The 13461-nt window shown below is 35.4% G+C and overlaps 2 protein-coding genes across 3 annotated transcripts in view; one reads left to right on the forward strand and one right to left on the reverse strand.

Moving 5' to 3' along the window:
• The window catches only part of clptm1 (CLPTM1 regulator of GABA type A receptor forward trafficking), a 13624-nt gene extending 9935 nt beyond the window's left edge, over positions 1-3689 (reverse strand). Inside the window, exon 1 of the mRNA XM_016236741.1 lies at positions 3597-3689. Coding sequence (XP_016092227.1) covers positions 3597-3650 — 54 coding nt within the window. The 5' untranslated portion in view covers positions 3651-3689. The remainder of the gene's footprint in view (positions 1-3596) is intronic.
• A 4979-nt stretch (positions 3690-8668) lies between these two features.
• The window catches only part of igldcp (Ig-like domain-containing protein), a 7840-nt gene continuing 3047 nt past the window's right edge, over positions 8669-13461 (forward strand). Inside the window, exons 1-4 of one of the 2 annotated variants that reach the window (XM_016236747.1) lie at positions 8669-8822; positions 12120-12160; positions 12269-12309; positions 12511-12616. In XM_016236747.1, the coding sequence (XP_016092233.1) occupies positions 8812-8822; positions 12120-12160; positions 12269-12309; positions 12511-12616 (199 nt within the window). In that variant the 5' untranslated portion in view covers positions 8669-8811. Of the gene's footprint in view, positions 8823-12119; positions 12161-12268; positions 12617-13461 lie in introns of both variants that reach the window. The other variant, XM_016236746.1, reaches the window with a different exon arrangement.

Below are 13461 nucleotides of genomic sequence, written 5' to 3' on the forward strand. Positions count from 1 at the left end.
GGGGAAAGAAAAAACTCAATTTATCCATTATCATGCAGTTCTATTTTGCAGCTCTTAAAGACTCCAGTTTTTATGCAGCCTGTTGATTTTTGTTCATGGTATTCAGCTCCAATAAATGGTTTGCAAAAAAGAGACACAGGATAAATGTTTGATATCATTATTTAATCACATTGGAATCGAAAAGAATCGGAATCGATAAGCAGAATCGGAATTGATAAAATTAAAACGAAACCCAACCCTAATCAATTATCAATTATTCTTGAAATTCTAATTAATTGTGATTATTAATTACAATTATCACATTTTACTTTGAATGATGTTTATATTATTGTTTGAAGCAACTGCTTGCCATATTTTTATATTAAAATAAACAAGCTGAAAACACTAACTGAAAAACTTGTATTGTATTCTATAGTATTAAGCCTCAAATGTCAACTATACATTGGATTAGGGCTGGGCGATATGGGCAAAAATTCATCTCTGTATTTTTTGGCAGATTTACGATATACGGTATATATCTCAGTATTTCCGTTTTTGTATTTAAAAAAAAAATCTGTATTTAATAATAATATATATATATATATATATATATATATATATATATATTTCACTTACTGCCCAATGTTGTCCAACAAAACAATACATATTAAAGGCTATGAAAACAAATAAAGTGAATGTAACCATGTAAGCCTTTATATTATGTGCAAAAAAGGGTTAAAATCACATTTCATTCTAACATTGTAACACTGCAATCTAAAAACAAAAATAAGGCTTTTCAAGCGGAAGTTAAATTCACTTAACTAAAAATGAAAATAAATGAGAACTAAAACACAAGAGTTGTGTTAGGTTATTTTGATTACCCCATTACAGTCAGTGCTATCATAAAAATAGACTTACTTGTAGGTTTCAAATTCTACATGTCACATTTATGGTCCAACTACAAATATTTCAGCGAAATGTATATTTCAGTCAGAATTATTGCGCTCCTATTTAATTTGTCACTTGTTCACTGAAGATTAGCGGAGAATATGCACTTCTGACAGAAAAATTGAAATATTTCCATGGCTTTCTAACATTTACAGATGGAGAATATACCTGTGAAATGTAAGTTATGCATTCAGGAAGACAGCACATCTCAAACACATTAAACAGCGCGAGTAGCCTAGTGTCTCTGTCATCTTTCTGTCAGAGAACAAGACGGGCCGAGCCGCTTAAACTCATGCTGCTTTGAACGATTACATGCTGCTTTGAACGATTTTGTAATTGTGGCATCTTTATTTGTAATCGCAAAATTCGATTAATTGTGCAGTCCTAGTACGAAGGCAACAACATGCGTAATCGACCTTTGGTTGCTATCACTGTCTGTGTTTATGCACTGGTGTAGAGTATATTTTCCTAAAACTCGCTATTAGTGGGTCTTGAACTTACTGTTCAAACCTCAAGCAGTGAATGTTCTTTCTGTCAGAGAACAAGACGGGCCGAGCCGCTTAAACTAATATGCGAAACGAAACTATAAACTATGTCTTACCAGTTTTTAAAGGCCTTAACATGAAGCTTGTCACGTTTAGAACAAATTGGATCATGCCCTTTCTCCGCAGCAGCTCAGTCTGTGTCCTCCGCTATATTTTCAGATGTGCTCGTATCAAACTACTGTATATCGATATAAACAGTATTGCCTCATATCAAATCGCTTATAAAGAAAATATCGATATATCATACAAACTCGATATACCGCCCAGCCCTACATTGGATTGGTTTCTTCTTTAAATTAAATAAAAAGTACAAATATGAATGGTATTATAATGTTATACTAAAACTAAATTTAAAACAATGGAAAACCCCTTAAGATAACCTTTAGAAAGAAAAAAAACACATCTTAAGCATGCAGAATAAGATAAGTGGACTTTGAACGATTAAATGCTGCTTTGAACGATTTTGTAATTGTGGCATCTTTATTTGTAATCGCAAAATTTGATTAATTGTGCAGTCCTAGTACGAAGGCAACAACATGCGTAATCGACCTTTGGTTGCTATCACTGTCTGTGTTTATGCACTGGTGTAGAGTATATTTTCCTAAAACTCGCTATTAGTGGGTCTTGAACTTACTGTTCAAACCTCAAGCAGTGAATGTGGGCAGCCAATCATTGCCAATCCTCATTCTGAATACGAGGTACCCCAGGGCTCTGTCCTGAGACCTCTATTGTTTACCATATGCACCCAAAACAAAAAGCCATTGTAGTTTTCTGATGATGTGGTTGAGGTCGACCCAATCCCAGATGATGGAAAGGCCTTTCTGGAAAACGTTAAGAACCTGATGCTTTGTTATCATGGTAATTTGTCAACAGAACTAATTACACCCCTTACTACTAACAGAAGATCCCACCTAGAGCATGGGTGCAAAATGATGAATTAAACAAAAAAATTACAGATAAAAAGACATCGGACCAGATTTCTGTGTTTCCCGTAAAATTAACAAGCTTGAGATTTCAAGAGAAATGCTGAGAAACTGTTATCCACTTGTTTACATTTGGCAGCCCACATCTGTTTTGGAAAAAGGTTAGTGAACCTGAGTAATGTTTATGAATGATACCACCTATGACCTTTAACCGGTGTAATCCGTAACCCCAGGGTTATTCATTCATATAAATCAAGCTACTTAATCCAGTAGCAGGCCAATAGTAAATTCTCACTCTTGATCGGCTATCCTCAGAGTTTAAGTCTAACTCCACCAAAAATAAATAACCAAAGTCAGCATGTTCACTAGAAAACAACAATAGGAACATGGCTGCAATAAATCTCTATATGAAAGCAAATCTCCAGTAACAGGACTGATCACCCCTGACTAATTGATTACCCAAGTAGCTGACTGCACACAACATGCTATAATCATTACAAAACTTCTCACCACCACTACAGTTCCTCAATCTACACCAAGACACGTGCTATTTTGTCACAATAAGGTCTAACTGGCGGATTAATGACCAGGGTGGCACAATACTGCCATCTTTAAACTGCTTTGACATGTGAAGCTAACAGAGGAGCTAGGCAGCTAGTTAGCCAGCATGCTAACACTGATCAACTCATAGACATCAGCTCATAACACTACGTAGATCAATATCTGAACAGCCGTCTATAATATATGCTGTTTCTCAAAGCCTCGTTTAACCAGCGTTAAAGGGCATCACACGCGCGTTCAAATAGGATGATGCCCAAAAATGCTGTCAAGGGAAGCAGCAATTAACTAGGCTTTTAAATACAGCCTGTGAAATATATTAATGCTATAAACCACTGCTCTATAAATATGTTCTCTATTGTAGATCAGTGGTTTAAACTGAGATCTGTTCTGTTTTGTAAAAATGAGATATGCCGGTAAAAATGAGCCATACAATCGGACAGACCCTTCGTGACTCAGGCAGCATTTCTGCCCCAATGCATGCTGAATTAAAGGGGTCGCAGATTCAGACCGGCAATCTGGTTTTCTTCTTTAAAACTGACACGAAACAAGTATTTGCTTTCGTGAACGTGTGGACTATATTAAAGCTGTTCGTTGACACGTCCATGTGACGGTTACACGTTCTCGTCTCGGCTATTCTTACCTCTCCGTTGTTTACGGACGACTGCTGTGCTGCTTGAGTCTCCTGCGCCGCCATCTTACCTGTCTCTATCGCACACTGTAATGTGGTTAAATGTGGTGGGGTGTAATCTGATATATCGCGAGATTTGCTGTATGGCAATTTCTAATCGGGAACTACTACGGGTCGGTTCTTTCAAACAGTTCGTCTCAAAGAACCGTTTCAAATACGTTGAAAGGTTTTTTTTTTAATATAGCTGTTTATTTTAATTTTCATATGTCCCAGCTCAATTTTGTTGATTCCATGATTCAGCTCTTATCATAAATACAAACCGCAAGGTAATTATTTTAGTTTAGTTTTTATTTTTATTTCTTATTTATTTTTAAATTATTATTTAGTTTAGACTTATTTTAAAAAATTAGATTGGCATCCCTTTATTTTTGAACATCGATGTGATTAAACAAAAATTAAATCGTTTATCTTGAAACAATGAGCCGAATTATGGGCACCAGGGCCGTCCTTAGGGGGGTGCCCGGGTGCAACTGGTGCGGTCGCACTGGCCCGTGGCACGGTGAGGGGGCCCCGCGGCGAACGGACCACCCGCACCCCCCTTCCGTCACGATGTAAAGTGATAAACAGCGCAAGTCACTTGATCCATTCAGATGTGACACACAATTACGAGAACCTTCAAGGTTCTGTAGTGATTCTGGCTGAAACAGCTACGACAATGTAAACTGCATGAAGAGGTCAACTGGAAAACGCCAGTAGGCCTAATTACAAGCTCAATTTAACTTGCATTTATTAACACTGTACAAATGGTGTTTGGGCAGAAATGTTTTTATTATGGCCTATATGTTACTGTTATACTTATATTAAATATCGGGGAATATTTTACTTTTATAGAAGTTGTTTTTGTAGTTTCTACGTTGTTGTTTTTTAATGACAAATTCCATAGTTTACTTATTATTTATTTTAAAAAGCATATAACCATTGTAATGAGGGCCATGGTTTTACTTGTTGTCTTACTAATACTAGTCAGTTCAACTCTGGATCCTATAAAGCAAGAACTAAATTTCATGTAAAGGATAATTTAACAGAATAGCTTTAGTAGCTTCTTCCTCTTTAAATGTTTAGTTCGAATTAATTTTAATTTAAGTAAAATGTTGATTCAATAAGAGCCTAATTTAAGATAAAAATCAGTGTCTTATATAAAATAGGGGTTTACTATTTACAAACAGCCTATTGAAGTTCTTAAAGGGATAGTTCACCCAAAAATTTAAATGGTCATTATTTACTCAACATCATGTCATTCCAAACCTTTATGAATTTATTTCTTCTGTGGAACATAAAATAAGATAATTTGAGAAATTCAAGTATGTTTTGTCCATAAAATGCTTTGGTTACATTCTACAAAATATCTCCTTTTGTGTTCCACAGAAGAAAGTAAGTCACACAGGTTTAGAACAACATGAGGGTGAGGAAATGATGACAAAATGTAATAACATAAAATTTTCTGCATTCTAGCTCAAAATCAATGCTTTACTGTCAAGTGCATTTCTATGTGACAAAAATGCATCATTAATTACTTTGTTGCATTTGAGTTCAGTGATATCTATTATTATCTGTGTCTGTCCTGTTTTATTTAGGCTATTCATTTATTATACTTCAATTGAAGGCCCTAACCCAGCAAAACATTCTCAGGGAACTTGTGGGCCAAATGCACTGGATTTGTCCAGGGCCGAATTTTAATCCCAGCCCAGCCCTGCATGCATGCAATATATTATATTATATGTAATATAATATTAATAATAATAATAAGAAGAAGAAGAGGAATCTTAAATAATAGTTTGTTTCTATGTTGGCTTGACAAAGCCTTACAAGTATTAGGCTACAAAAATAAAAACATTCTGTGCCAATTCTTACGCCAAGGATCTTCATTTTTCACTTCAAAATAAAAACTCCACACAAATCTAAAATCAAATCCTTCTTTAGTTAAACTTTAATACAATGTCACAACACTATATTTTTCAAGAGACCCTAAAGTAGATCAGATATAGTCTCAAAACCGTTTTGACTGATTATATCTCACAAATGTTGCTGTTCAGATGAAATACTAACCTATTCATAGGCTTCATGGGACGCCACACAGTGGTGCGGCAGCCATTTGTAGGACCGAATTGCAATTCCGTCAATCTGCTGTGCTGTGTTTTGGGCTGTGATAACAGCGACTCACAAGTGACTTACCAAGAGATGTGGATGTATGGGATTCCTTTGATTAAATATTTCTCGTAAGCATAGATGAGTTTTTATATTTTAGTATTTTAGTTAGCAAGTTCATCATGAAACTTGCAAAAGGTTAAATTTGCGTGCGAGACGGCTGATTTGCCAGAAAACTTTCGTTATGCTCCACCTAAAGCTAATAAATCGAGAATGTTTTTGATCTTTGATCTAAGTACAGTTATGTGAGTCTAGAATGTTTACGCTGCACTAAACTTTGACTAACAACACTCAGACCTGCAAACAAACAGATGAAGAAGAGGAGGAGGATGACGGCCCAGCGCATACAAGGAGAAAGGTTTGTAGTTTTAGTTTCCACATTCTTATTTTTATTGGATTAGTTACCAAGAGATGTGGATGTATGGGATTCCTTTGATTAAATATTTCTCGTAAGCATAGATGAGTTTTTATATTTTAGTATTTTAGTTAGCAAGTTCATCATGAAACTTGCAAAAGGTTAAATTTGCGTGCGAGACGGCTGATTTGCCAGAAAACTTTCGTTATGCTCCACCTAAAGCTAATAAATCGAGAATGTTTTTGATCTTTGATCTAAGTACAGTTATGTGAGTCTAGAATGTTTACGCTGCACTAAACTTTGACTAACAACACTCAGACCTGCAAACAAACAGATGAAGAAGAGGAGGAGGATGACGGCCCAGCGCATACAAGGAGAAAGGTTTGTAGTTTTAGTTTCCACATTCTTATTTTTATGAATGTAACTGAATGTAATTACTTCAAGGATGTTAGAGTGAAGAGGATTTGTTTGTACTATTACTATTATAATTCTATAGAAGAACGTTCTTTTACAGTTATGCGAGTCTAGAATGTTTACGCTGCACTAAACTTTGACTAACAACACTCAGACCTGCAAACAAACAGATGAAGAAGAGGAGGAGGATGACGGCCCAGCGCATACAAGGAGAAAGGTTTGTAGTTTTAGTTTCCACATTCTTATTTTTATGAATGTAACTGAATGTAATTACTTCAAGGATGTTAGAGTGAAGAGGATTTGTTTGTACTATTACTATTATAATTCTATAGAAGAACGTTCTTTTCAAATAATCTGTTAACTAAATAGCCTATATAAGCTAGTTGCAGTGATTTTTACAATGTACTGCAATCAAATGTATATGCTTCAATATGTCTGAGATCATTTGCAGTAGCCGTGTCCTGCTTTTACAGTTGCTAAATTTAAGCAGACTTATATATGTACAGGTGCTCACCACTGCCAAAACACATGTAACTGACTACAACAAAACACAGAATCACAGTTTTCTTGCTACTTTAGTTGCTTCTTCTGGCATGTAGAGACATACAGGAATAACGGAATATTTCTCTTAAATGTGCCACAAATGTCTTTTAACAATGTTTTGTAGTAACCGAGAGAAGTGTCATCGCAGAAGAAGTGGCAGAAGTTCCTCAGACAGCTGTGAACACCGAGCAGTGCTTGGAGTCAGACAGTAGACTTCATCTTTATTATACTTCTCTGACTGGACTAGCAAGGAGCCGTTAGAGTCGATGAGAAAGTAAGTTCAAGTACATGTCTGCACTGAGCATGATTATACTATGTAATATAATGTTTTCTGCAACAATTGGGGGGGATCTTAACTGAGGAGACAAACTGACCAACAGGAAGCCATGGATATACTGAATGTGTATTTTTCAAGCATTTTATTGTGGCATTCACTGTTATTTTTTTGCACAGTGATGACTAGTGAAAGGTGTTTCCTACTAATTTACTTAAAAGTAGTTAACCCAGAATTCTGTCATCATTTACATTATTACATCAATTCCCCCTCATTTTTTTTCAAACCCCTTTCTTTTGTTTTTCTGCAGAACTCACAAGTAGATACTTTGAAGAATGCTGGTAATCGAAACCAACAGGTTTGTCACGTGTAGACGACATAAAGGGAGTAAATGATTTTCATTTTTGGGTAAACTATCTCTTTAATTAGGATGATACACACTTTAAATTGTAATCATACTGGACGCAGCCACGTAATGTGCTAGAGTTAAATGGGTGAATAATAATAAATAAATAGTCTTTCAAACAACATGTGCTTTGATACAATATATATACATTTACTTTTATTCAGTTTGGTGCATTCAGATAGACCTTTAGTAATAGATACTTGTGCATTATTTACTCTTGACAGGTGCAGAAATGAAAGCTCCCAAGCAAAGTACTCACTGGACTATGATGTGGAAAGACATGCTGCACAATGAGCAACAACCGTATTCACTGATTACCTTTAAAAATTATTCATAGTTAGGTAATAATTATTGAAATTATTTTACCAAGTACAAAATGTTTAATTCAAAAACTTTGCCATTTACCAATGTGTACCTTTATTTATTAAATGTTACAGTCCAAGTGTACTTATAAATGCCTCATTCATTCAAGTTAATGCATGGGTAATTTGTGTTAAATATTTTATCTACACTTATTGTATAACTGCTGTTTTTTGCTGTAATTGCATGGTTTTGTAAATCAATTTTCCTCATGCCAGCTTGGTCAAGCTAGTTATTTAATGGACTTTAAAATTGCTTTCATAATAATGAGATGTTTATATATTTGTTAAGTCATGTTATTTATGTATTATAATATATCATTACAATGAAAGTAAATGTTTTGTCTAGGTAACGTTGTTAATTTTACATGGTGTGCTGCAGATGGATCCGGGCCGATGGACAAGTCTCTAGCAGGTGAAAATGTAACTGAAAATCATGGCCCGAGTGTACAGAGAGGGATTGTGTATGAGGCAGATGTAAACAGCCTATCAGCAAACGTCAAGTTGGTAAGTCACGTAACTGAAACCCATTAATAACGGTTTCGACAGTCCTCTAATAATGTTAAGTTTCGTTTTTTGGAAATGGAGAGACTAGGCTATATATATTCGCTGCTGGGCTGCTACACTCATTCAACATATCTGGCAGGAACAGAAGCCGACACAAATGCGAGATGGACAACTGGTAAGAAACGTTTTTAATAGCAACACAGTATACTAGGTGATATTCTGAGGAAATTTGTGTTTCATTCTTTTAGGAATCAAAGAGGTTTATCAATATAAACGTTGAGGAGAATGGACATATAATCATGAAAACAACAATTCATTTGCTTCTTGTCCTCCGAATATTCATGCTAACGGACTGTTATCAAATATATTCAGGTCTTGTTGGTTTGCGTCTAGGTTGAGGTCTAGATTGAGTGTAAGTTTCGTTTCGCCAATCAGCGTCAACTCAGATGCAGATGCTCCAGGAATCTGAAACTGAGGCGCAAGTCGCGTTCAAACACAGGCGGAGCGTATGGCAAGCCGAATTAGTTTTAAAGTGCCCCTGTTGTGCCATTTCGAATATTGCCTTTCATGCAGTGTGTAATGTAGCTGTCTGTGAAATGTAAACTATCTGCAAAGTTGTGAAGCTGACAGTGCACGGTAAATAAAGTTATTGTCTCTTTAAAAAAATAGAATCTGTTCATATCACCTAAAGGAGTCGTCAGGAAATTTGAATCCCACTTCTGTGATGGCTACACGTCACTGGGTAATACATTTGCATAATGCCTGCCTATGTTCTATGTTGTCGGCGCAAACAACTTGACCCGCCCTGAAATAGTGTAGCATTTCTGTGTGTTATAACATCATGTTCAGAAGTAAATTTGTTTTATTTTCACTTCCGAATGATGAGGCTGCAAAGAAAACAACCACAGCAGTACAATCCCAATCTCTTTCGTGTTCCCGTCATTTTACTGACGACTGCTTCTCTAATCTCGGGGGGTTCAAGGATTTACAAAACACTTGCTCTTGAAAGATGGATCAATTCTGTGCCCGTTTATTTGGACCAGATTGCTCCACTGAATCACAACGTGTGTAAGTATGATAGATAATAAATGTTTATATTTTCTATTGATCGTTCAAAATACACTTAATTCTTCATAAAAGAGGCGTCTAATGCTCAACAAATGCAGAAACGTATAATACTAATACCTGTCGTACTTCGTCGCAACAGAGGTTTTCACCTTCGCTTGGCATTCTGATACAGTTCCCACAAGTGCACCTAAATAAACTACGGCAATCTAAGTTAACACTTACCACTGAGAAACATCCTGCTCCAGTTGTGCTTGTGAATCAGTGTCTGGTTGATCAACTAGACGTTTCATCATCGGTCTCTGGCTCGAATTTATAAGGTAAAATCGATACCATCATTTCTCTCTGGAGCTATCATTCAGTTATGACAATGGCCGTTTCGTTTCTGACACGCACTGTATGCGGTAGACCAATAACAAATGACTGGGCCATCTGGCCAATCAGAGCAGAGTAGGCTCACGCAAAGGAGGGGTTTAGAGAGACTGAATCTTAAGCCCTGCTCACACTGTGCAATTTTGGCCACGATTTGGTTGTCTGAGACAAATTTTAGAAATCCTAAAAGATTCCTATAATCCTAGGCTAAAATCCGTTGTCTTTGATTGCTGGTTTGACATGTTCACCGACAGCCGATTAATGGCCGTTGTGATCAATTTTTTCCTTCGATTAAATTCTGGCCGTGTCAGAAGATTTCGACACTTTCCTGCAATGTGACATCTCCTACGACGACCGTCAAACCAATATCCAATAGGAGCGCTGAACCTGATAATGCAATTAACGCAACAACTTCAAACCACCTCAGTGAAAATGTCGAAACGAATCAGGTGGACAGTACAACAAGAAGAAAAACTTATTGAGTTTATTTATTAAGGGGCAGGATGTTTAAACTCGAATAACAAAATTACCTCAAGTTCGCTCTGTAGAACTGGAAGTCCATAAAGTCCTCTTTTGCCCAGCCATGACTTGCTCCATATACGTCAACTTTTTATTTTTATTTTTTATTATTATTATCAAGGCATGTAATTAAAAAAAACTAATGCTACATATTGCTTTTGTTTGCTAGCTACCATTATAGAGAGAGAACGCGGGTTACAGATTGATGACATAAAACTCCGGACAAGTCCTCTTGTGTACGTCCGTTTTTATCACGTCTTGACTGTCATACAGTCTGACATTATGACAACTGAGATCCTACAGTGTGACATGGGGATCATGTTCGTATAGTGTGACAAGCAACAATCGCAAAGGACTATTAAAAATCGCACAGTGTGAGCCCAGCTTTAGAACTGCTTCGTACGAATCGTTTACAAATCATTGAGAAATGCAGTGAAATTAAATGTATATTATGAGAAAACAAAAGTGTTTTTTGACCTTGCATGCATGTAAACTTTCAGCCTCCCAAAACAATTTTAGGAACTTTAAAAATGGCATAATAGGGGCATTTTAAATACACCCAACATTGCTCGTTGTAATTGCATTTTTACTAGTAAGAGCGCTTTAATTCAGTTTTTACTTGTAAACATTACGATTAGAGATCTCTCTATTCCAATTCTTACTAGTCACAATTATATTCAGAGAGCTCTATAATTAAATTCTTACTATTTAGCTAGAATTCGAGAGCTCTACAATTACATTTTTACTAGTCCTGTCTCCATTGACTTCCGTTTGTTTTTAATTACAGAGCTCTACAACTGAATTGTTACTAGTAAGAATTGCCATTAGAGAGCTCTGCAATTAAATTCTTAATTTAATTACACTCAATTAAGTTTTTACAAGTAAAACACATTAAAGATGTATTTAACTGCAAAGCTCCGCACACTGTAAAAAATGAATCATGGGCCTTGTAATTTTCATTAAAAAAATTAAGGTGATAATTAAAAAGTGTGTATATTTTATTAAAAGAAATTGTGGTTCAGTGTTATATAGAAAATATTGAGAACTTTTCACAAATAAAACCAAAAGATTATGTTTTCCTCATATATTTTTTAAGGAAACTTAAGCAGTTTTGAGGCTTGAACTGATTCAACTGAAAAATTAAGGAAAGAAGGCTGCCTATTTATTTTAATAGAATTAGCTGTTTTATTTTGGCAGTGAATGTTAGTTCCCAGCATGCTTTGCTTATGGCTGGATATGGAGAGTAAATATTGAATTCAATTACTCTAATTCAATTACAGAGCTCTCTAATACAATTGGTAATGGCTTATACAGCTCTCTAATGGGTATTGTTACAAGTAACAATTGTATTGAAGAGCTGTCAAACTGAAATGTAACTAGTAAAAATAAAAAAATACATTAAAAGCTAATTTGGCTTGCCATAGGGAGCACTACTTAATAGAACACAATGCTGTGAAATAAAATAGTTCTCATGGTTCTGGTCTCAGTAATTATAATTTATAACATTTCTTCTTAGGATTTCAGCCTTTATGATGCTATGGCTTATCATTTGTGTCGGTAAGTAGCCAATGACAAAAGTATGCCAACTTTTATTATTTATAATAATTTTGCTCTTTATTTCAGTGTCAAATAATAATGTGTATTTTATCGAACTTGTCCCTATAGGCTCCTCTCCCCTCTCAGTGGTTGTCCATATGTCATCAAAGGTTGGTCTGCCAGCTGTCCTGCCGTGTTCTGTGGCATCACACCTGGAGTCTGATCACACGCCTCACATTCAGTGGCAGACCATAAGCTATTCAGTGTTTGAGCGAATGGGACAGGAGCAGTTTCAGGGGGAGGCTTATAGAAACCGAGCGGATGTCCCAGAGGAACTGCTTGTGAGAGGAAACTGCTCTTTGTTCTTGCAGGATGTCAGATTCAGCGATGCAGGCATTTATGAGAGTTACTTGGTGTATGGTGAATCAAATATCAAGAACCGAATTTTCATTCAGAGTGTCCATCTTGCAGTAATTGGTGAGGGCACTTTAACACTAGAACACAGCACTGTTCAAAGTATATCAACGGCAAAACATTCATATGTGTGTTTGGAAAATACAAACAATTTATAGCAGTTTTAAAGAAATATTCTGTGTTTGGTACAAGTTAAGCTCAATCGACATCACTTGTATTGTAATAGACTGACAAAAAATGGTGTAGAAACAATTTTTTTTTTAGAAATTGGCAGTAAATTTCACAATCAAAAACATTGAATAAAAAATTTTGAAGTAGAAAAACCTGAAGCATATTTTCTCGTAAAACATACTCCAATGATCTTTGTTTGATTTACTAAGTATTACAGTGCATATTTATTACCAGGAAAAAAATATTTAGACTTCTTTTTCTTGAATAAAAATAGCAAAAATCTAGGTTAGAGTGAAAAGTGGATTGGAAAAGAATGGAAAGTGAATTGGCATGACAACTTAACACCTAAAATATTTAGTAAATCTATGCATTATGTGAGCTAAATCTTTTTAGCTCACATAATGCACATTTTAGCTGAAGAATTCATTTAAGTTCTTTTATAAAATTATGATCTTCACAATCCTCCAAAATTCGGTCACTTTTACTACCAATGTAAGTGCCTCACCATGACCTCAAGTTTCGCTTTTTTGCAAGTTTCAAAGAAAGCAAAGTTTAAGTTGGATTTCGTTTTTTTTTTTGTAATTGGCGTAATTGACATTGTCACAATGCTATTGATTGAGTTTCATTTGTATTGATCCTGGAATATTGCTTTAGCATGCAGTATAAATCATAATCCATATATATAAATATAACTTTATATATATATATATATATATATATATATATATATATATATA

The sequence above is a fragment of the Sinocyclocheilus grahami genome, unplaced genomic scaffold, assembly GCF_001515645.1.
Source record: "Sinocyclocheilus grahami isolate Dianchi unplaced genomic scaffold, SAMN03320097.WGS_v1.1 scaffold496.1, whole genome shotgun sequence".
In the NCBI taxonomy this organism is placed as follows: domain Eukaryota; kingdom Metazoa; phylum Chordata; class Actinopteri; order Cypriniformes; family Cyprinidae; genus Sinocyclocheilus; species Sinocyclocheilus grahami.